Source organism: Rhinopithecus roxellana, chromosome 6 (genome assembly GCF_007565055.1).
Source record: "Rhinopithecus roxellana isolate Shanxi Qingling chromosome 6, ASM756505v1, whole genome shotgun sequence".
Taxonomy (NCBI): Eukaryota; Metazoa; Chordata; class Mammalia; order Primates; family Cercopithecidae; genus Rhinopithecus; species Rhinopithecus roxellana.
The window spans coordinates 45,523,273-45,546,958 of NC_044554.1; the positions used below are offsets into that span (position 1 = coordinate 45,523,273).

The 23,686-nt window shown below is 54.4% G+C and overlaps 2 protein-coding genes across 3 annotated transcripts; both read right to left on the reverse strand.

Annotated features, from left to right (window-relative positions):
• Positions 1-135: 135 nt before the first annotated feature.
• Positions 136-6,548, reverse strand: PCOLCE (procollagen C-endopeptidase enhancer). Of its 2 annotated transcripts, XM_030932272.1 has the most exons (10): positions 6,099-6,548; positions 5,111-5,219; positions 4,423-4,681; positions 4,137-4,211; positions 3,423-3,547; positions 2,829-2,965; positions 1,687-1,901; positions 793-870; positions 509-679; positions 136-375 (listed from the first exon to the last, which is right to left on the reverse strand). In XM_030932272.1, the coding sequence occupies exons 1-10, from the start codon at positions 6,398-6,400 to the stop codon at positions 209-211; spliced, it is 1,638 nt and encodes a 545-aa protein (XP_030788132.1). In that variant the 5' UTR covers positions 6,401-6,548; the 3' UTR covers positions 136-208. The 2 variants fall into 2 exon arrangements, with proteins under 2 accessions (XP_030788132.1, XP_010376021.2); XM_010377719.2 differs by lacking the exon at positions 4,137-4,211 and having other exon boundaries at positions 6,099-6,542.
• Positions 6,549-7,518: 970 nt separating this feature from the next.
• FBXO24 (F-box protein 24) lies at positions 7,519-23,611 on the reverse strand. Its single transcript, XM_010377721.2, has 10 exons — positions 23,280-23,611; positions 19,850-19,948; positions 19,567-19,750; positions 18,003-18,238; positions 16,877-17,111; positions 14,642-14,800; positions 13,964-14,085; positions 13,451-13,582; positions 8,449-8,619; positions 7,519-8,118 (listed from the first exon to the last, which is right to left on the reverse strand). The coding sequence occupies exons 1-10, from the start codon at positions 23,316-23,318 to the stop codon at positions 7,753-7,755; spliced, it is 1,743 nt and encodes a 580-aa protein (XP_010376023.1). The 5' UTR covers positions 23,319-23,611; the 3' UTR covers positions 7,519-7,752.
• Positions 23,612-23,686: the final 75 nt, after the last annotated feature.

Here is a 23,686-nt window from a genome sequence, read left to right on the forward strand (position 1 = left end):
CGTGACAGAACGAGACTCCATCTCAAAAAAAAAAAAAAGATTATTTTGTATAGTAAATATGTGTTGAATGAATGAATGAATGAAAAGAAATCCTCAAGCTGGACCCCAATACCATAAGCATGGAGATCTGACCCCTTCCTCAGTTAAGAAACATTTATTTGGATAAGAAAGAAGGCCTGAGGGCTAGGGGCCGGGGCTGGCCTGGGTCTCAGTCCTGGGACTCAGCAGCCCGCACAGGTTGGGAGGGGCATTTCCTCTTGCTTAGGTTGGTGAGGATCTGGTCCTGGTTGGGCCGATGGAGAACCACAAAGCTCTCTGGAGGAAGGATGGGGCCTCTGTTCTCTTCCACCTGGCCCATCAGCAGATAACTGACTCCTGGAAGAAGGAGGGAGGGAGGGGTTGAGATCTCTTATTCTTGAGACCTGTCAGCAGGTCTCAAGATTCCACACCTTGATCATTTCAGTGTGGCTTAGCTCACCCCATCACCATTTCTCCACATCTCTGTTACCTTTCTTCAAGGGGGGGCACTGCTTGCAAGGCACGTAAAACTTCAGGGAGGTGCCAGTGGGTGGAGAAGGCAGGTCCAGTCCTCCAGTTTTATAAGCACCAATAAGACTGACAGTGACAGCGAGGCCCTCCCCTGGCTCCCGAACCATGGACTTCACCGTTGCAGTCACCACTGTGGGAGAATGGGAGTGAGAGATGAGGAGATGGGAGGTTCCAGACGGCAGGACTGGAACCAGAAGCGGGAGGTGGTTCGAGGAGCTGGAATGGTGTTGGGGGTGTTCTTACCCAGCCTGCTGGCACAGAAGTTGCTCTGCAAGGTGCCTGTCCGGCGGCACTGCTTTGGGCAGGTGACAGCGGGTGCATCTAGGAGGGAGGAGGGTGGAGGGTGACCTGCTCAGCAGGTAGGAGGGAGCATTGTCCCCATAACAGCCTCATTGACTTGAACTGTTCAGAGCTCTGTCCGGCTTCCGGTCCCAGCACCCAGAAAGGGTCATTGGCAGGAAGGAGGGACCAGTGACTATCAGATGAATCAATGAATGAATGTAGCCAAGGAAGAACTTTTTTGTTTGTTTAAGATGGAGTCTTGCTCTGTTGCCCAGGCTGGAGTGCAGCAGCACAGTCAGGCTCACTGAAGCCTCGACCTTCTCAAGCGATCCTCCCACTTCAGCCTCCCAAGTAGCTATGACCACATGCCTGGCTAATTTTTTTTTTTTTTTTTTTAGACAGAATCTCACTCTGTAACCCAAGCTGGAGTGCAGTGGCACAATCTCGGCTCATTACAATCTCCACCTCCCAGGTCAAGCGATTCTCCTGTCTCAGCCTCCCGAGTAGCTGGGATTACAGGTGTGCACCACCACACCTGGCTAATTTTTGTATTTTTAGTAGAGATGGGGTCTCGCCATGTTAGCCGGGGTGGTCTTGAACTCCTGACCTCAGGTGATCTGCCCGCCTTGGCCTCCCAAAGCGCTGGGATTACAGGCATGAGCCACCAGCCCAGCCTAATTTTTTTATTTTTGAAAATACAGGGTCTTGCTATGTTGAACTCCTAGGCTTAAGTGATCCTCCTGCCTGGGCCTCCCAAAATGCTGGGATTACAGGTGTGAGCCACAGTGCAGGTCAGAACTTTTTGAAATGGCTCCCTTCAGTCTGTTTCCCCTTCCTCCCCCATCCCAGACTCACTGGGGGCTGAGGGAGTTTCCTCTGTTTTCTCCGGAGGTTGGGACTTGGGGGGCGGCTTGACTTTGGGCTCAGTTCCCGGTTTGGGGCTGGGCCCTTGCCCTTCTTTGGCAGTGCCCCGCCGCAGGGTCTTGTAGGAGGCTGAGAAGCCGTCAGCGGTGACGCTGAGATCTGAGACGAACTGGACGAGGAGTTCATTCCCTTCAGAGGAGATGGAGCTGCGGGTGGCCACCGAGCATTGGGAGAAGTGTCAGGGCGGGTGTGCACCACACTCGTCTCAGCCCCGTGACTTTTTTTTTTTTTTTTTTTTGAGACGGAGCCTCACTCTGCCACCCAGGCTGGAGTGCAGTGGCGCCATCTCGGCTCACTGCAAGCTCCGCCTCCCGGGTTCACGCCATTCTCCTGTCTCAAGCCTCACTAGTAGCTGGGACTACAGGTGCCTGCCACCATGCCCGGCTAATTTTTTTGTATTTTTAGTAGAGACGGGGTTTCACCGTGTTAGCCAGGATGGTCTCGATCTCCTGACCTCGTGATCCGCCCGCCTCGGCCTCCCAAAGTGCAGGGATTACAGGCGTGAGCCACCGCGCCCGGCCCCCGTGACCTTTTTTGTTTGTTTGTTTGTTTGAGACAGGGTCTCACTTTGTCTCCCAGGCTTGAGTGCAGTGGCTCCATCTCGGCTCACTGCAGCCTTGACTTTCTGGGTTCAAGTAATCCTTCTGCCTCAGCCCCCCCAAGTTGCTGGGACTACAGGCACGCCACCATGCCCAACTAATTATTTTGTATTTTTAGTACAGACAGGGTTGCGCCATGTTGCCCAGGCTGGTCTCGAACTCCTAAGCTCAGGTGATCCTCCAGCTTCGGCCTCCCAAAGTGCTATGATTACAGGCATGAGCCACTACGCCTGGTCCGGTGGCCTTTTAACTTCGTCCCCCGACTTCGCAGAGCCCCACTCGCCTCTCTATCCCCAGACTCCAGACCCAGAGCCAAATCTTCTTTTTGCCTGGCCTGGAACCTGCTCCCCTCGCCGGTTTGGAGCCCTGGGGTTCAGATCCCGTCCCTTTAGTTGAACCCCGCCCCTCCAAACAGCCGCTTGCGCGCGGTCCCCCCACTCTCTCACCCGGACTGGCCCAGGTCCCGCCCCTCACCCCGGGACTGCGTCGCCACAGAACTTCCCCAGCCTCCGGGAGTCGTCGCTCACGGCTCCGTTGAACACGCTGACCGAGTCGTAGCGGCAGTAGGTGTCCGGCTCCAGGTCAAATTTCTCGAAGGTCAGCGCGATGACCTGGTGGCGGGTGGAGGCGGGGACTGCGCGGTGGGACACCCCTCGGCGCCTGCACCTCATCTACTGGATGCCTTCGGCAGCCCCTACTCCCACCTCCCGCGTCCCCTGGGCCCCCTCCTGAAGGCGTTCACACCACAGCACGCAGGACCACACACACCCATGGGACCCTGCAGGGGCGTCGGTCGTCGTCGTTGGCAAGGTCAAGTCCTGGCGCACTCACAAGTGACAGACCCGCTTGTTATACCAGGACTCTGGTACCTCACTCTCCTGAGACTTGTCTCAGTTGCAATTTTTACATTTTCGTTTGCGTGCATGCAAGGGTTGGGGCTGTTTTGGGGGCCCACCAGCACAAGCGCAGTGCTCGGGACACAGCAGATGTTCAATAAATATTTGCTGGCTGCAAGCTGGAGGGCGCCGCCTGGGTCCCCTAGAGCAGCCCGGGGAGGAGGGTCTGTACCTGATCCGGAGGTGCGATGATGTGCCAGGTACAGCTGATGCCCGGGGGGTAATCGGACTCGGGCCAGTTGGGCGTGGTCAGGGTTCCCTGGGCCTTCTCCAGCCGCCCCCCGCAAAATTGGTGCTCTGGGGAGGGGAGAGAGGAGCGGGGGTGGGGGGCGGTGGAGACCCTCGGTCAGCTCGAGGAGAGCTCTAGGCTGGGAGCCCCGGCAGGCAGCTCGGATGTCTGGGGCTCAGGATGAGGGGACGAGAAGAAGGGGAGGTAAGACGGGGGCAGGTTAGCAGAGAGCGGCCGGGAGGAGCGCAGCTTGGGGAAGTCTGGGGCCGCAGGGCGCACTGGCGGGCGGTGGAAGCGGGAGGAGGAACTGGCTGGACGCCCCCTTCTGGCCCCTCCCCGACCCGCGGCCGCACCGCCCCTCTTCCCCTAGGAGATCCCATCTCCCCGGCCCTGCAGCAGAGTCCCCTTTCAGGCTGGAGAGGGTGTCCTCGACTTGGGGCACAGCCCCTGAGGCCCCCTTTAGGGAGGTCCCCGCCTGAAACATTGCAAGGGAGACTTCTGCCGCCAGGAGGGGGTGATGGGACCGCAATCGGGAGCCCAGGGCTGAGTGTAGGGGGGCCCCCCGGGTCGGAGGAACCTAGTCCCCCCAGCCCTAGGGTGCCCCCTCGCGCCCGTCGGAGGGAGCCCGATTGCGGACGGGGGCGGGCAGTTACTCACCGTCCCAGTAACCCCAGGCCGCCCATTCCACCCGCGGGTCGGTGACCCATTTCCGCCTCGCGCCTGGGGGGGGCCCTGGAAGAGGGGATGGGTGGGTGCGGGAGGAGGGGAGAGAAGACGGGGAGGAGGGACTGAAGGGGCGGTTAGTGAGGAAAATTGGTCAGGGAGGTAAGGCGCCCTAGGCGCTGGGGCGCGGGGTGGGCGGGGCAGAGGTTAGGGCTGGGGGCCGGACTGCGCCCGGGGCGGGGCCTGGAGGGGGGGAAAGCGGAGGTGAGGGAGTTCTCACCAGTGCCCGAGGTGGCCCGCCCGCTGTACCAGAGCAGGAAGCCTCGTCCTCCTGTGCCCTCATCCGCCGTCATCCTCAGGGTCACCTGGTTGCCGGGGGCGACTAGGGGCGCAGGCCGGAAGGTCCCGCAAAAGCGTCCGAGCCGCTGGCCAGAAGTCCCAGACCCAGCGAAGACCTCCAGAGCATCGTAGCGGCAGGCGGGGTGCAGCTCCAGGTCGAAGACTCGGAATGAGAGGGACACAGTCTGACCCTCGGGGACCTGATAGCGGGGACAGAGGCGGGGACCCACAGAATCAGGCCCCACACAACCCAGCCAGAGGGCAACTCCCCTGCCCCAAGCGTTTCTTGCAGAAACGGACCGAACGGGAAGAGGCCCCCATGCGGGTGTAGGGCAGAGGGGCTGGTCTCTGCAGCTCTGCTGGTGGCCTGTGCAGGGCACAAGAGCTGAGGCTTTGGAAGAGGAGGGAGGGCCGGGGACTGGAGAATGAGGATTTGCGGGAAGGGTTAAGAGGGTGCTTGTTACGGTGGGAATGATGCCTTTAGTGACAGAGGGAAGACACTTGGAGCTGCCCCAGGTTGAGAAGGTGGTGCGGAGGACTGGGGGTGGGGGCCTGGGGGCGGTCCCTTCGCAGTCAGGCCTTTGCCTCTGAGACTTTGACAAGGGGTAGTGCCCAGAGGGGCTTCTCACCGTTATGGTCCAGATGCACTCCTTATTAGGGGGGTAGAGGTTGGGGAACCCCTCACTTGCCACGTAACCTGATTCCCCCTTCACATCCCCTCCGCACAGGAACACGGGTCTGGAGAACAGAAAAGGGGTCAGGAAAGAGCAGGGACGGGTGGGACGGGGGGAGCACTGGCAAGATGGGGATGAGGTGATGAGGATGAAACTCCAAGAAGGGAAGCTGGGGGATGAAATGGAAAGGCCTTGAGAGACCTGGGGCAGCTTCCACCAGCCAGGACAGGGCTGGGGTGTCCCAGACTCCCACAAAGATAAGGGAAAAGTGGGCCTGGCAACTCGACCATCCCTCCAACCCCCAGAGTCCCCACCCCCACCCCAACAGGAATTCCCGGAATCCTCCTCAGCCCCCCTTCCTGACTCCCCCCTCACTCTGCCTGGCAGTCCAGGGACAGGAGCCGCCTAACTACTTCCAGATGTGGACACAGCCACGAGGCGGTGGGGGGGAGGGGGTGGAGAGATGGAGGGAGCTGCAGTGGCGATGGCCCTCTGATTGAACCTGGAGGCCAGGCTCCCCGAGCTCCTCACCTTAGCCCTGCATCTGTTCCAAACTGCTTTAGAATCTGACTCTCAAGGCTCCACTCGCTGGCCCCTCCTCCCTCTAAATCCCTCTCGAATTCCTTCCTGGAATCCAGCTACCAGGCAAGTTCAGGAGCTTGGCTCTCTCTTGGGTTCTATGCGGGGGGCCAAGGATATGGGTGGGTGGGGAGACTTAAGAGACCAGAGGACGAAGGTGGGGGAATGGGAGCAGTGGTGGCCTGCAGGAGATCAAGGTCTTACAGCAGATGGGGAGGATTTGGGGGCCAGAGAAGGGTGAGGCAGTGGGAAATCTGGGGAGTGGTGTGTCAGCAAGGGAACCCAAAATATCCCCAGGCATAACGCCTCAGGAATCAGGGTCTGAAGTTCACTGGAGCTGTCTGGAAGATGCCAAGAGACCTACCTGGTGTAGTTGGGGGTCTGGCCCTGGGCAAAAGGCAGCAGGGCCCAGGCAGTGAGGAGGGGCCCCAGGAGGGAGGCTGTGGCTGCAGGCAGCATGGCCCTGGGGAAAGAGGCAGAGGTCCTCAAGACAGAGGCAGCAGCTGAATTTTGCAGAGCAGCAGCAGCGGTGGCGGCAGCAGCAGGATAATCAGCGCCAGATGGGGCAGCCTCGGGTGTGTGGGCGTGGGGACTGGCCAGTGGGGCGGGCGGTGGGGAAGGCGGGACAGTGGTGTGTCCTGGGACCTCTCTAGGTCTAGGACACATAAATGTTGACCTAAGAAGGGGGAGGAGCAGTGAGGGGCAGAGGCCGTCTCCCAGGCCTCAAGTAACGTCATTGGGAACCCCACTCTGTCCACTGAGGGAGTATCTCCGGGACCTTATGAGGACTCACTAGTCCCCATCTTCCCCTAGCCCCTGCTTCCTCAGCTTAGGAGCCCTCATTGCTTACTCCCTGCCTGACCACCCCTGCCAGCTCATTTTCCAGTTCTTTTTTTTTTTTTTCTTTTTTTGAGACAGAGTCTCATTCTGTGACCCAGGCTGGAGTGCAGTGGTACGATCTCGGCTCACTGCAACCTTCGCCTCCCGGGTTCAAGCAATTTTTGTGCCTCAGCCTCCCAAGTAGCTGGGACTACAGGCGCATACCTCCACACCTGGCTAATTTTTGTATTTTTAGTAGACAGGGTTTCAGCATGCTGTCCAGGCTGGTCTCGAACTCCTAGCCTCAGGTGATCCACCCGCCTTGGCCTCCCAAGCTGATGGGATTATAGGCGTAGCCACCACGCCTGGCCTCCACTTCAAATCTCTATTGCCTTCTCTCCAGGCCTGGGCCAGACAAGGCCAAGGAGAAGGAATTCTCACCCACGACCTCTTCCAACTACTTGAAGGTACAGGAAGCAAGGCGGGAGGCATGGGATGTAGATGAAAGGAGTGTCCTTGTTACTGAGAAAGAGGTGGAAGGAGTAGAAAATAGAGCCCAAACCTGGGAGGTAAACAGAAGGAAGAGAGGAGGGGGCTGGCTTCAGGCTGAATCGAGATGGGTGGGAAGCTTTTGGGGGTCAAGAGGAACTGGCTGCCTCAGGATGGGACAAGTCTAATGGACAGGGTACCCCAGGGGGGTAGCCAAGAGCATCTGTGCTAGAGTTGTTCCAGAAAGTAGGGCCAGGACTTCCCAGTCCAAACGACCGGGTGGGCTCTTGGGAGCGAGGAGTGGACAGCAATGTGAAGAGTTCAGGCAGCATCAGCTCCGCTGCACCTGAGACCTGGAGCTGCTTCTGTTGCCTGCCCCTGCCTGGGCTCCTGCCCACCCGCACCCACCATGCCGGGCAGCAGACCTCCATCCCTGCCCGTCCCTGCCAGCCTTCCACCAGGCCTCCACACCAGGCCTCACTGCAGCCTTTTATTCTATCCATCAAATCTCTCGTCCATGATAGTCAGGTTGGGGGCCCCTCCTGGGCAGCCCCCTGAACATTTTACAAAACAATTCCCTGCCTTACCCTGGTTAGCGGTCCCCACCCCCTAGCAACCCCTTCCCACATGCATGCACACAGTGGTCATTGCTCCTTAGTCCCTGGCCTGGGGCCAGACTCCCTCCAGGGACTAGGCTAGCATGAGGGGGATTAGGTCTCAGGGGCTGGGGGCCCTACAGCACCCCCGCCTCCCTCAGCCTTCTGCAGCATGTCCAGGGCCTCCCAGAAGAAGTCCTTCTGTGCGGCCATCAGGGGCATCCACCCTACGATCTCCTTCATCTTCTCCATGCGGTCCTGCAACGTGTGGCAACTGTGGATCTGGCTGAGGTACTCCTCGCAGGCCTGGGCCGTCCCCCCGGGGTCCTGGGATGCTCCGGTCCCCAGGCTGGACTCAGGAGTCCCCACCACCCTGCTGGCCGGCAAGTCACGATAGGGGGTGTGCTGCTCGATGTCGTGGCTGGACAGGATGTATAGGCACTCCCTGGTGGCACAGAGGGCGCAGGCACACAGAGGGACCTTGGAGGAGGAGAGAAAGGGGCATGGCTGAGTGGTACTTTCCTTGCAGGGGTTCCCAGGGAGCCTGGGCTAATCTGCCTATTGCATTCTTCCCTCTCACACCAGCCCTGAGCCTGCTAAGTCCCAGGGGTGTGAGAGGTTGGGCAAGGCCAGCATAGTCTGCTAAGGTAGAAAGCAGAGTGTGGTGTGAGGCAGAGGAGGGAGGTGGGGTGATGCTAGGGAAATGGGACCCCCTGGGTCCCTGCAGGAGCCCCAGCTACAGCCTTGTGGGCTTCCTGGCTTATGACTCTCGTCTTCCCTGGGTGCCCGCTCCCCTGACCCCGCTCTGACCTTGACTTGGAGCTTGACGAAGGAGGCGCTCCCCTTGGGCCAGCCTGGGAGGCGGCCCCCAGCCCCACAGCCGCAGCCCAGCAGCTCCTTGCTGAACTCTGAGCTCTGGCTCAGCACCAGAGAGTGGTTGAGGCCACACCACAGGGTGATGGGCCGCTGCAGGTAACGAACCTGGGGACACACAGCCAGGGGCCCTGAGCGGGGAGCACCAAGGGACTGGGGGGCTGGGGTGGGAAAAGGTTGACTGGAAGGCTCGGGGCAGAATGTGAACTGGGGAGGAGGAAATGGGAGCCAGTACTGCCCCACGCCCCAGGTCTGCCCTGCTGACCCCTGCAGCCCCCATACTCTAACTGGTCACATAGAGTCTTGCACTTCTCTTGGTACCTCATCTATGCCCCCCAGAAAATGAGCTCCTTGCCTGAGCCCAGGGCCTGCTGTGGTGTACCCCTCATTTTCAGCCCACCCATCTGTGCCAGTCCAGGCTCTCATCCTGCCTGCCAGCCTCAGGGAGACTTGCTCCTTGTGCAACTCCAGGTTAGCCTCCAATACCACCCTGAGGAAGGACTTTCCTTCCACTATCCCTCCCTTCCTGCTCTACTATTGTCTGTCCTTCCTTCCTTCCTTCCTTCCTTCCTTCCTTCCTTCCTTCCTTCCTTCCTTCCTTCCTTCCTTTCTTTCCTTCTTTCTTTCTCTCTCTCTTCCTTCCTTCCTTCCTTCCTTCCTCCCTCTCTCCCTTCCTTCCTTCCTTCCTTCCTTCCTTCCTTTCTTTCTCTCTTTCTTTCTTTTTCCTCCCTTCCTCCCTCCCTCCCTTCCTTCCTTCTTCCTTCTTTCTTTTCTTTTTTTTTTTTTGACACAAAGTCTGACTCCGTTGCTTAGGCTGCAGTGCGGTAGTACGATCTCGGCTCACTGCAACCTCTGCCTCCTGGGTTCAAGCGATTCTCCCACCTCAGCCTCCCAAGTAGCCAGGACTACGGGTCCCTGCCACCACGCCCATCTAATTTTTGTATTTTTAGTAGAGACGGGGTTTACGCCATGTTGACCAGGCTGGTCTCGAACTCATGACCTCAGGTGATCTGCCTGCCTTGGCCTCCCAAAGTGCCAGGATTACAGGTGTGAACCACTGCGCCTGGCCTCCACTCTAGTATTTTTATTTTCTATTTTCTTTTTTTAGAGATGGGGTCTCATTCTGTTGCCCAGGCTGAAGTGCAGTGGTGCAATCATAGCTCACTGCAGCCTTGAACTCCTGGGCTCAAGCTATCCTTCCACCTCAGCCTCCTGAGTAGCTGGGACTACAGGCATGTGCCACCACACCCGGCATGTGCCTATAATTTTGAAATTTAAAATTTTTAAATTGTCTATAGAGATTGTGTCTCACTATGTTGCCCATGGTGATCTTGAACTCCTGGCCTCCCACTTCAGCCTCTACCATTTTTTTTTTTTTTTTTTTTTTGTGGAGACAGAGTCTCGCTCTGTTGCCCAAGCTGGAGTGCAGTGGCACGATCTCAGTTCACTGCAGCCTCTGTCTCTCCGCTTCAAGCAATTCTCCTGCCTCAGCCTCCTGAGTAGCTGGGACTATGGGTGCACGCCACCACGCCCGGCTAATTTCTTTTGTATTTTAGTAGAGATGGGGTTTCACCGTGTTGCCCAGGCTGGTCTCAAACTCCTGGGCTCAGGAAATCCACCTGCCTTGGCCTCCCAAAGTGCTAGGATTACAGGTGTGAGCCACTGCGCTCGGCCTAGCATTTTCAACTTATCACATAATTCTTTTCCAAAATGGCCACCCTGTTTTTGAAAAAAAAAAAAAACGCTTCTACTTGCTTCCTGCTGCTTCCTGCCTCTCTCTCTTAAGCAGCAGAGTTGGTTACATGACCAATCTGAGGTTGACCACATTACTGTTCCTTCCCACAGCCAGTCTTTCCAGCACCTCCCTGGGATCTGGCTTTTTTCTTTACTACATTACTGACATGCTCTTTCTAGAGGCACTTGCCCTCTCAGCGGCTAAACCCCAGGGCCTCTTCTACCCCCTCATTCTCCTGAGCCTGAGCACTTTATTTTTTTTTTTATTTTTTATTTTTTTTGAGACGGAGTCTTGCTCTGCCACCCAGGCTGGAGTGCAGTGGCCGGATCTCAGCTCACTGCAAGCTCCGCCTCCCGGGTTTACGCCATTCTCCTGCCTCAGCCTCCCGAGTAGCTGGGACTACAGGCGCCTGCCTCGTCGCCCGGCTAGTTTTTTGTATTTTTAAGTAGAGACAGGGTTTCACCGTATTAGCCAGGATGGTCTCGATCTCCTGACCTCGTGATCCGCCCGTCTCGGCCTCCCAAAGTGCTGGGATTACAGGCTTGAGCCACCGCGCCCGGCCAGCACTTTAATTCTGAAGACACTGACAAGTAATTTATGGTCATTCTAGAAAAATTATGAAACACTGGCAAGCAAAAAATTAATTTTAAAATCATTGGAAATCCCACTATCTACTATTAATATCTTGCTAGATATTCTTCACTGTTGGCTAAACAAACAAATACATATAAGTTGTATATTTTTCATTTTTTAGAGATAGAGTCTCAGTGTCACCCAGGCTGGAGTGCAGTGGTGATCACACTTCACTGCAGCCTCTAACTCCTGGCCTCAAGCAATCCTCCTGTCTCAGCCTCCTGAGTAGCTGGGATTACAGATGCCAGCCACCATGATGGGCCAGTTGTGTATTTTTAAACAAAAAATGGGATGAGCCAAGGTGTGGTGGGTCACACCTGTAATCCCAGCACTTCAGGAGTCTGAGGTGGGAGGATTGCTTAAAGTCATGAGTTCAGTATAAGCCTGGGCAACACAGCAAGACCCTGTCTCAAAAAAAAAAATTATCTGGGCATAGTGGCACATTCCTGTAGTCCTAGCTGCTTGGGAGGTTGAGGCAGGAGGATCTCTTGAGCCCTGGAGTTGGAAGCTGCAGCGAGCTACAATTGTGCCACTGCACTCCAGCTTGGGAAGCAGCAAGACCCTGTCTCAAAAAAGTAATAATAAAAATAAAAGAGGCCGGGTGTGGTGGCTTACACCAGTAATCCCAGCACTTTGGGAGGCCAAGGTGTGCAGATCACCTGAGGTCAGGAGTTCGAGACCAGCCTGGCCAACATGGTAAAACTCTGTCTCTATTAAAAATACAAAAATTAGCTGGCCATGGTGGTGGACGCTGTAATCCCATCTACTTGGCAGACTGAGGCAGGAGAATCACTTGAACCTGGGAGGCAGAGGTTGCAGTGAGCTGAGATCGTGCCATTGCACTCCAGCCTGGGAAACACAGCAAGACTCCACCTTGAAAATGAAATAAAAATAAAAATAAAAATAAATGGTACTATATAAACCATTTCATAAAAGTTTTTTTTCACCTAAAAATATGGTATGACTATCTTTTCCATGTCAGTAGTAAATGTATCTTACATTGTCACACCGTCAATTAACCCTGGCACCCACCCCATTTGGAACTTCCTTCTCATGTGGCTTCTGGGACAGTGTTAGAGGGGTGCATGGCCTATTTTAGAGGCACCTCTTCTTCGTCCCCTGCCTACCACGGGGCCTACTTTTCAGAGTTGCTTTTCAGTCTCTACTTCTGTCCATTCAACCATGTTCCCAGGTAGTATCTAATTGCCAGCTAGACGTTTCCAACTGAGTGTGGTTTTTGTTTTTTTTTTTTGTTTTGTTTTGTTTTTTTTTTTTTTTTTTTGAGGCGGAGTCTTGCTCTGTCGCCCAGGCTGGAATGCAGTGGCACGATCTCGGCTCACTGCAACCTCCGCCTCCCAGGCTAAAGCAATTCTCATGCCTCAGACTCCTGAGTAGCTGGGACTACAGGCGCCTGCCACCACATCTGGCTAATTTTTGTATTTTTTCTAGAGGCAGGGTTTCTCCATGTTATCCAGGCTGATCTCATGGGATTATAGGTGTGAGATATCATCTTTCTTCCAGAGCCACCTCTGTCTTATGCCCCTCTCTTCTACATCTAATCAGTTTTGAGGCCCTATTCATTTTCTTCCCAAATCAAATAGCTCCTGTATCCATTCCTTCCCATTCTCGCTGCAGCGCCAGACCCTTGTCTCAAGTGCTGCCATCACTCAGCAGCCTCCTGGCGGGTTCCCTGCCTTGGCCTCCTCTGCACAAGGCTCCTGACATGTTCTCAGTCACCTCTTGGGGGTTGCCTTCTCCCATTCCAGAACCTGCAGTGACTCTTCCCCAGATCTACATCTTTCTAGGCGTGTGCCCACCTGTACCACCTCATACCTCAGTGATTCCCAAGATGCCTTCTGTGCTTTAGTAAGACCCGTCTTGTCACTGTCCCAGGTATGTGCAAGTTTCGTGCCTATCCCTCTCCTTATCACACAAAATGCCTTCTCTATCCCTACCTAAGTCTTATGTAACCCACGAGGCCCTGCTCACATCTTTTTTTTTAGATGGAGTCTCGCTGTGCTGCCCAAGCTGGAGTTCAGTGGCACGATCTCAGCTTACTGCAACTTCAGCTTCCTGGGTTCAGGAGACTCTCCTGCCTCAACCTCCTGAGTAGCTGGGATTGCAGGCATGTGCCACCACAGCCAGCTAATTTTTTATATTTTTGGTAGAGACGGGGTTTCACCATGTTGGCCAGATGGTCTCGATCTCAACCTCAAGTGATCCGCCCACCTTGGCCTCCCAAAGTGCTGGGATTACAGGGGTGAGCCTCTGCACCAGGTCCCTGCTCACATCTTACCTCTTCTAGAAGTTACTCTAGCCTGCCCAGGTCACCCACTCTATCCCTTCACTAAATTCCTACTGCATTTACAGTATGCACTGCACAGAATGGACCTCATAGTGCCAACCCTGGGTAAGACCTGGGGCAGTACCACTGACATTACATGTTGATTGGCTTAACTTCCCAGAGGAGCAGAATCTGGATTCTATGGAAGCAGGAGAAGTGGACATATCTGGGGGTTAGGGAATTGGAGGAAAGGGGTTGGGATGAGAGTTGCTGGGAAACAGTCTCACCTGTGTGGGTTCCCCTCGGTCCATTTTGTCCCCTGTTCCTAGCTGCCCGTATCTGTTATTTCCCTGCATGAAGATTCGGCCAAATTCATCCACCAGGCCAAGGTGATTGTAGCCAAGAGCACAGAATAGGATCTAGCATGCAAGATAGAAAGGGGATAGGCATTCCATTCCCTCCAGAGGAACTCTGAGTTCCAGAGTCTCCCAGCCACTAACCTGCCATCCCCAGCTGATCTCTTTCTAGATATAATATATAATATATTATATATATATACACATATATTTTAGAGATGGGGTCTCACTATGTTGCCCAGGCTGGTCTAAGCTCCTGAGCGCAAGCAATCCTCCCTCCTCAGCCTCCCTCCGCACCCAGCCCTCAGCTGATCTCTTTTGGCATACCTCTCCCTGGGGATCCCCTGCCCCTCTGGATCAATCATTTGATTCCTATAATACTTCAGACCTTTCAATCCCTACAGCCCCACCCCTCTGGTTGGCCCCATCCCTCCAGGAGCTTACCTTGGCAGGCAGTGAGAGAGCCAGCGGCATCTGCTGGTCCAGGGGGTCAAAGGCTTGAAGAGTCCCAAAGAGATCGCGATACACCCCTGGGGTATGCACCTCAAAATACACTCCCCCCTGGTCTGGGGGGTCAGGACCCCTCAGCTCAGCAGCTTTGGGCACCCATTTCCTAGGGATAAGGCCCCACCTGGGATGAAAGCTACAAGATCCAAGGAGTCTCAAACCCACTAGGAATGCATCAACTATGATGCCTGGGAACTGAAAACACATCTTTTGAGACTAAGCCTTGCTCGGTCGCCCACGCTGGAGTGAAGTGGCACGATCTCAGGTCACTGCAACCTCTACCTCCTGGTTCAAGTGATTCTCCTGCCTCAGCCTCTGGCGTAGCTGGGATTACAGGCGCCAGCCACCACACCCAGCTCATTTTTGTATTTTTAGTAGAGATGGGTTTTCGCCATGTTGGCCACGCTGGTCTTGAACTCCTGACCCCAGGTGATCCACCTGCCTTCCCAAAGTGATGAGATTACAGGCAAGAGACACGATGCCAGCCCTAAACACATCTTTTCACTAGGATGCCCTCAGGGGTTGACCATCCAGCTAGAGTAAGGACGAGGGCTGTCAGTGTTTGGAGGGTCTAACCAAGGCTGGGGGCTTGAGCTAGGGGGAGGTGGTTCATACCCGTGACGTAGAGGGTGCTGCTCTGATTGGAAGTCATGCAGGCCACGCGCAGGTGAGGCAGGTAGTGGGACACCTTCCTCAGGGCCAGCTGAACCGTGTAGGAGCGTGGCTGGTCCAGCTGGGTCTCATTCACTACCAAAGAGTAGATCTTTCCTTCCTCTGGGGGCAGGGGAAGCAGACAATTAGTTGGGGAGGGGATTCTCCAATACCCACATAAACATCCCAAGAGATTCCCTAGGCTCTATGGGTGACACATTTACTGCCCTAGAGTGGGGCTGGAAGAAAAAGGGTGAGAAAGAAATAAGGGAAGAGTGACCCCAAGTCCCCCAGACTCCAGTTCCCACCATAAATCAGGGAAGTATTTCAGCATGAGAGATGAGCGGAGAGAAAAATCTAGCAGATTTGTTAGAATCCGATTTGAGTGAGAGGTCTGGGGATTGAGGGCCCTGCCTGGCATTCAGAAGTGTAGAGGTGATCAAGTGTGGTGGCTCACACCTGTAATCCCAGCACTTTGGGAGGCCAGGGCAGGAGGATCACTTGAGGCCAGGAGTTCAAGACCAGCCTGGGCAACATAGCAAGCCCCCCCCCCCCATCTCCTACCCTGCTCCAAAAAAGAAAAAAAAAATTAAGAAAAAGCCTAGAGGGTTTCAGGCCTGGGGATGTGGTTAAGTATAAAGGACACTGGGAAAGTAGGGAGCAGTTTGGAGTATAGTGAGGTGCTTGGCATGGAAGCTGGGGAGATCTGATTTTTTTTTTTTTTTTTTTTTTTTTTTTGAGACAGAGTCTCGCTCTGTTGTCAGGCCTGGAGTGCAATGGTGCGATTTCAGCTCACTGAAACCTCCGCCTCCTGGTTCAAGTGATTCTTCTGCCTCAGCCTCCCGAGTAGCTGGGACTACAGGCATGTGCCACCATGCCCGGCTAATTAGCTAATTTTTGTATTTTTAGTAGAGACGGGGTTTCACCATGTTGGCCAGTTGGTCTCAATCTCTTGACCTCAAGTGATCTGCCCATCTTGGCCTCCCAAAGTGCTGGGATTACAGGTGTGAGCCACCACGCCCTGCCAAGATCAGACTTTTTAAAATCAGGTATAGGCCGGGCGCGGTGGCTCAAGCCTGTAATCCCAGCACTTTGGGAGGCCGAGACGGGCGGATCACGAGGTCAGGAGATCAAGACCATCCTGGCTAACATGGTGAAACCCCGTCTCTACTAAAAATACAAAAAACTAGCCGGGCGAGGTGGCGGGCGCCTGTAGTCCCAGCTACTTGGGAGGCTGAGGCAGGAGAATGGCGTGAACCCGGGAGGCGGAGCTTGCAGTGAGCTGAGATCCGGCCACTGCACTCCAGTCTGGGCGACAGAGCGAGACTCCGCCTCAAAAAAAAAAAAAAAATCAGGTGTTCACTAATAGTGGTTTGCAAACTGTTTTTAGGCAGCAGGGCCTTTTTGTTGTTGTTGTTTTTTTTTTCGGAGACGGAATCTCGCTCTGTCACCCAGGCTGGAGTGCAGTGCCACAATCTTGGCTCACTGAAACCTCCACCTCCTGGGTTCAAGTGATTCTTCTGCCTCAGGCTCCCAAGTAGCTGGGACTACAGGTGCACGCTACCACGCCCGGCTATTTTTTTTTTTTTTTTTTTTGAGACGGAGTCTTGCTCTGTCACCAGGCTGGAGTGCAGTGGCATGATCTCGGCTCACTGCAACCTCCGCCTCCTGGGTTCAAGGGATTCTCCTGCCTCAGCCTCTGGAGTAGCTGAGACTACAGGCGTGCACCACCATGCCTGGCTAATTTTGTATTTTTTTTAGTAGAGTCAGGGTTTTACCAGGTTGGTCTCGATCTCTTGACCTCGTGATCCACCCGCCTCAGCCTCCCAACAACTGGGATTACAGGTGTGAGCCACCACGCCCGACCTAATTTTTGTATTTTTTAGTAGAGATGGGGTTTCCCCATGTTGGTCAGGCTGGTCTCGAACTCCAGACCTCAGGTGATCTGCTCACCTCGGCCTCCCAGAGTGCTGGGGTTACAGGTGTGAGCCACTGCACCCAGACAGGGCCTTTTATTCATGTAAAATATTAAGCAGAATCCTAGACTAGGAGACAGAGAAAGGCAGAGCTATTTAGATGGAGACTAGGATAAGGTGGCATATGGAAACCAGTCCGAGGGGCCTCCCTCCCCCTCCTCTGCAGCAGGGCCTGAGGAATCTGCAGGAAACAGTTTGCAAAAGCCACTGTTTTGGGCCACACCTGTGAGGAGCAGTAGAGCCCGCTGGGTCTCCTGACCAACCAGCACGATCTGCTTGAAGGTCATGGAGTGGTGGAATGTCATCTTGAAGACCCGCTGCCCACTAGACTGCAGATAGACCTCAACACAGTCACAGGCCCGGCTGCTGGTGGTACCCACCACTTCCTGGTGCTCCCGAGTGGCCAAGACGTACAGGTATTTATGGTAAACTGTGTTACACCTTGGGTCTGAGGCAAACTGGGGGAAAAGATGAGGGCGTCTGAGATCTAGGGTTTCAAAATGGGATGGGGCTGGGGCAGCTGGATCCTGGGGTGGGAGGTGAAATGCTTGGGTCCAGGGTTGGGAAATAAGCCCTTGATTTCAAATTCCTATGTGGGAGGGCAGAAGTCATAGGAAAGACACCTCAGGACTAATGGGGGTCTAGGTCCTCAAAAGAGAGGTGGCGATATGGTTAGGCTATGTGCCCCCACCCAAATCTCATCTCGGATTGTAATCCCCAGGTGAGAGGTGATTGGATCATGGGGGTGGTTCCCCCCATGCTGTTCTCATGATAGTGGGTTCTCACAAGGTCTGATGGATTTATAGGGCAGTTTTCCCTGCTCTTGCTTGCGCGTTCTCGCCCTGCTGCCATGTAAGATGTGCCTCTTCCCCTTCTGCCATGATTGTAAGTTTCTTGAGGCCTCCCCAGCCATGTGGAACTGAGTCAATTAAACCTCTTTGCCTTATAAATTACCCAGTCTCAGGTATGTCTTTTTTTTTTTTTTTTTTGAGACGGAGTCTCGCTCTTGTTGCCCAGGCTTGAGTGCAAGGGTGTGATCTCAGCTCACTGCAGCCTCTGCCTCCCAGGTTCAAGTGATTCTCCTGCCTCAGCCTCCCAAGTAGCTGGGATTATAGGCACCCGCCACCACACCCAGCTAATTTTTGTATTTTTAGTAGAGACAGGGGTTTTGCCATGTTGTCCAGGCTGGTCTCGAACTCCTGGTCTCAGGTGATCCGCCTGCCTCAGCCTTCCAAAGTGCTAGGATTATAGGTGTAAGCCACTGCACCTGGCCTCAGGTACATCTTTATAGCAGCGTGAAAATGGACTAACACAGGCGGGCTCTCAGCTGCCAGGGTTCTGCTACTTACATCTTTGGCTCCACGACACAACACAACATAGCGACAGGCCCGCTTCCACTGCATCTGGCCGAGGGTGGAGACCAAGGCATTTTTGAGGAAGAAGAGGGTCCCCACATAGTCAAGAATGAAGACATGATCCTTGGTAGGCAAGAAGCGACGGTAGCCATGGGCTAGCAAGGGGGCCACACTCTTGCTGAGACATCGGCGGCGGCCTCCAAATGCCTGGAAATACAGGCCCTTCGTGTCTGGAGGAGGGAAGGAGATGGAAGATTCAAGAGATGGGATGACACGAGGGAGATGAGTTGGAGCTTGGGTAGGTTTCTTAGACACCCTGGTTTGTAGCTCCTCCCCATCCCCAAGACAGGGGAACAGACCCCTTATGAAGGAGATGTGTAAAATAAGCTTAGATTATACTCGACGTGAACTTTAGTCTCCAGCCGACCTCAGCCCAGGGTCAAACATGTGCTTCTTAGTGAGCAGTTCTTTGGTGCAACCTTGCATCAGCGATGTCGAGGAAAACTCTTAAGAACAAAGACACAGAGGCCGGGCGTGGCATCCACCCCCCTGACCCTGAGCCCCTCCTCCCATCCTCACAGCCCAGTGAATTTTTGCATGCCTGTAATCCCAGCACTTTAGGAGCCCAGGAGTTTGAGACCAGCCTGGGCAACGTGGCAAAACCCCATCTCTACTAAAAATACAAAAATTATCCAGGTGTGGTGGCAGGAGCCTGTAATCCCAGCTACTCAGGAAGCTGAGGCACGAGAATACTTGAACTCGGGAGGTAGAGGTTGCATTGAGTCAAGATCGTGCTACTGTGCTCCAGCCTGGGTGACAGAGCAAGACCCTCTCTCAATAAAAAACAACAAAAAAAACTGTCTAAAAAAAAAAGAAAAGAAAAGGGGAAAGAAACAACAGAAAAAAGAGACAGAAACAGGAGTGGAAAGGAATGATCAATGAAGTCCGCTCATCCTCCCTCACCCCTAGCTTTGGATCTGCGTTCTGGGTACCCCTTCTCTTTTAATCTCCCAGTGAATGTAACAAGTACACTCTGGGTGATCCCTGGAGGGGAAGAGGGTTTATGACATGGTTCTCAGGCTGGGGGTGATTTTGTCCTTCAGGGACATTGGTTGTCACAATTAAGGGGGATGCTGCTGGCCATCTGGTGGGTGGTGGCCAGGGTTGCTGCTTAACCATGTCCTATGATGCAGAGGACAGCTCCCCACAGCAAGGAATTATTTTGCCCAAAATATCAATAGTAAGTTCAGAAGCCTTGGGTTAGAGGAGGGAAAACTCCAGGTTTGGGGAGTGAGAGATGCCTCTAGGGAAAAAGCGGGAAGTGTCTGTGTACAGAGGGAGACTTGGCAGGGAGGCCGCTAATGGAGGCTGTGGGTGGATTCTGAAGACTTGCAGGAAGTACTCAAGGGAGAATGTTTGAACTGGACCCATTTCTTCCAGACAAAGGGGCCCAGGAAGCACTGTTAGGAGTGTGGGTGTCATCAGGGGCCTTTAGAGAGCAGGAAGGCTAAGGCAGGACAAGAGGCAAGGAGAACAGGAGGTTCTGGGGAAGGTGTACAGTTCAGAATGGCAGCTCTCTTCCAGGGCCGGACTCCAGAACCCTGATCTTGGAGGCGCGGACTGAGTCTGCGACAGATGCGTCTCCACACGCCTTCCGCATCGCACACTTCGTGGAAGTAGCGGCAGGTCTGGCCGAGGGCAACAAGGTCTCTGACTGGGAGGAATGAGATGATATGCTCCACCTGGGAGGGAGGAGGGACGAGGCGGGGGGGTCATTGGTGGCTCCTTGGTGGTCTGGCCCCCAATCCTATTATTCTCAACCCCTCTCCCCAAGGACTCACCAGCTCTGGGGGGAACAACTGGATAGAAATCGGATTCCCTTTCGCCTTCTTCTCTTCAACCCCAAGCTCCGGGCCACAAGAAGGGCAGCTTCTCTTCACCTACCCGAAAAAGGGTACATAGGGTCCCATGAGGGTCCCACATCCTTTTTTCCTTTCTCTCCGCCTATCTTGGGGCTCATCTGACTCCAGCTGGGTGCAGTCATATCCTCCCCTCTCTCTCCAGACCCATCCCTAACTTCTCCAAATAACTCCTCCCAATCTCCTGCGGCCAATCCCCCTCACCCGGAGCCCCTCCTCCCGTCCACACAGCCTGGTGAATTTTTGCAGCTTCCGTCTCTGGCTTCCCCTCACCATCCTGATTGCCCCCTCCCTGCTCCTGCCCTCCTGTCTCCTAGGCCCTTGGCCCCCCGTTCCTGCTGGCTTTCCCACACTATGTCCTCTGCCTAGGCTTGGGGGACCTCTGGGCCCCCTCTGCCTCCTAGACCCCTCCCCCATGGAGTCTGGGGCTAACAAACCTCTCTGTGACCTCACTGTTTGGCCACTGTGACCTGTTCCCTTTAATCTTGTCCAGGACCCATCTCTCAGACGCTCCTGGGTTCTAGCTCAGTTCTAGCCATCACATGGCTCAAGGGATATGCATTTTACTGGAGAAATAAAGTGTGAATTACTGGTAGGTGACATCTTTATTTCAGGGAGCAGGAGGAGGTTTTCCCACTTGAGGCCCTTTTAGCACTAACTCTGTAGATAAACACTGGTGAATTCTTCACGTTTCAGCAGGCCAAGGCCTCCAGGGATTGGTATCTCAAGAGTATAGGCTCAAAAAACTATAAACTCAGTTTGACAGGTGAGATGGAGAGGTGACTGTGCTCATAATCGTTTAGCTCACAAATGATTCAGCAAACTCTTTAGAGTCATGAAAAAACACATCCTGGCCGGGCGCGGTGGCTCAAGCCTGTAATCCCAGCACTTTGGGAGGCCGAGATGGGCGGATCACAAGGTCAGGAGATCGAGACCACCCTGGCTAATACGGTGAAACCCCGTCGCTACTAAAGAATACAAAAAACTAGCCAGGCGACGAGGCGGGTGCCTGTAGTCCCAGATACTTGGGAGGCGGAGGCAGGAGAATGGCGTAAACCTGGGAGGCGGAGCTTGCAGTGAGCTGAGATCCGGCCACCGCACTCCAGCCTGGGCGACAGAGCCAGACTCCGTCTCAAAAAAAAAAAAAAAAAAGAAAAGAAAAAACACATCCAAAAGGAGACTTCAGCCTGGTGCCGGTGGCTCATGCCTGAAATTCCAGCACTTTTGGGTGGTCGTGGTGCAAGGATGGCTTGAGGCCAGGGGTTCAAGACCAGCCTGGTCAACATAGAGGAGACCCTGTGTATATATATATATAAAAAACTTAAAAATTACCCAGGCGTAGTGATGCACCCCTGTAGTCCCAGCTACTCAGAAGGCTGAGGCAGAAGGATTGCTTGAGCCCAGTTTGAGGCAGCAGTGAGCTATGATTCTGCCACTGTACTCCAGCCAGGGCGAGAATGATACCCAGTTTCAAAACAAAACAACAACAAAGAAGAAGACTGCTTTTGCTTTCCTGAGGGGCAGTAACATCATTGCATGTATAAAGGACAACCTATTAAGGTGGGAGAAAGGGATGGATGTCCTCTGAAAGCTTAGGATTTCTCCCAGGGTCTCTGATATTAGCTTTGTCTTATGTGGGGTGACATTTATGAGGAGAAACAGCAGGGGTCAGGGTTGTGTCTGTCCCGATCAGGGCAGATCTACACCAAGAAATCCAAGGAGTGGCTGGCTCTTGCAGGGGTTCAAAGGAGTCCCATCCTGCCAGACCACCAGCACTCACCACACGGTGTCACAGATCCGTTAATTGACTGCACCAGACTGGCCACCCAAATTCCCTTATGTATGGTGCCTAGCCACAGCTAGGCTGGGATGCCTAAGATGGAATCTTAATACATCAACAACTATTCAGGAATATCAACTTCTGAGATGTTAACTTAGGAGAAAGCAACTTCAGTGACTTGTTTCTGGGCAACCTACCACATAGGAAGGGGACTGCATTAAGGACTTATGCCACTAGAAAGGAAGTTAAGATCTCCAAGTAGACAGAAAGGTATTTTCCATTCCTCTTGCATTTGGATCCCCTTTATCCACTCCATTTCACCCCAGGAGGCAAACGAGAGGTTGTGAATAGAAAAAGTTCACTGTGGGTCAGGCTTGGTGGCTCACGCTTATAATCCCAGCACTTTGGGAGGGCGAGGTGGGAGGATTGCTTGAGCCCAGGAGTTTGAGACCAGCCTGGGCAACATAGTAGGACCCTGTCTCTACAAAAAATACAATTAGCTGGCATGGTGGTGCATGACTGTAGTCACAGTTACTCGGGAAGCTGAGGTGGGAGGTTGAGGCTGCAGTGAGCCATGATCAAGCCACTGCACTCCAGCCTGGGCAACAGGGCAACTCTGTCTCAAAAGAAAGAAAAAGTCCATTGTGAGCTGGGTGCGGTGGCTTACGCCTGTGATCCCAGTACTTTGGGAGGCAGAGGCAGGATCGCTTGAGGTCAAGAGTTTGAGACCAGCCTGGGCAATGTAGCAAAACCCCATCTCTACAAAAATTAAAAATAAATTAGCCAGGCGCGGTGGTGCCATGCCGCCCGTGGTCCCAGCTACTTGGGAGGCTGAGGCGGGAGGATCGCTTGAGTCCAGGGATTCAAGGCTGCAGTGAGCCATGACTGCACCACTGCACTCCAGCCTGGGCGACAGAACCAGACCTTCTTTAAAAAAAAAAAAAAGAAGAGGAAGGGAAGGGAGAGGGAGGGAAGAAGAGAGGAAGGGAGTGAAAATACCCATTGTGAAAACTGAGGGAGAGGGAAAGGACTCTGCGTGGAGGATCCAGAGACCTGGTTTCTACAGCCAGCTGTCAGGAACTTGCTGTTCGCTCTTGCTAACGCGTCAACTTCCCTATGCCTCAGTTTCTGCATTCGTAGCATCAAGGGCGTTTTCTAGACGGTGAGATCCTTTCTAAGCCTCTAAAACCCCCAGATCTGGTCCCCTCTCCATTCCTGTCCAGGGGAGCTCCTCGGGTGAGACGGCAGACCGTGCAACGCTGCACCTACACCCTCCCTCCTCGAGCTGGGTGTCTCCAGGCTCTGGGAAGCCCCCCGCCCGCCCCCAGCCCGAGGGTCCCTAGACCCCTGCCAGAGGCTTCACAGTCGGAGGTCCCCCCGCTGGCCCCTTCAGCTGCGACAACCGCCAGTGCACTGGCCTCAAGCAGTCGCCCGACTCCCTTCCAGCCCTTGACGCCGGCTAGCCCCCTAACACGTCCAGCTCGCACTCGCCACTGCAGCCGCACACTGCGTTCCCGGCCGGCCCGGGCCTCCACGTTCATTCTTAATCGCAGTCTTAAAGTTCTAGCTCACCCGCCTCCTCCTTAGCAAAGGGACCGCCTTCTCGCCCATGCTATTGGTAGGCAGAGCCGTCCCTCAGAGAAGAGGCTGGTCCAGATTCCCTTCAGAGGCTCTAATTGGCCTTCTTGACAGTCACTCGCCTATATCTGGCTTACGATTGGCCTTTGGGGGACTAGGCACTCCGGCTTGCGGTCCCTCGGCCCTTTTCCCTACTAGTTGAGTGCCGGTGTCCCCTCCTCTTGGTTGGACCTGATTGGCTCCACCTCCAGATCTAAGCATTGTGATTGGGCGCGGCTGCGCTGGGCGGGACGGCCTGGAGCGCCAGCCGTTGGCGAGCGCTCTATCCTCGTTCCCCTCCCTTCTCTCGTCAGACTCCAGCGCCGGAGCTCCACCCCACTGGCGGGTTCTGATTGGTCGCT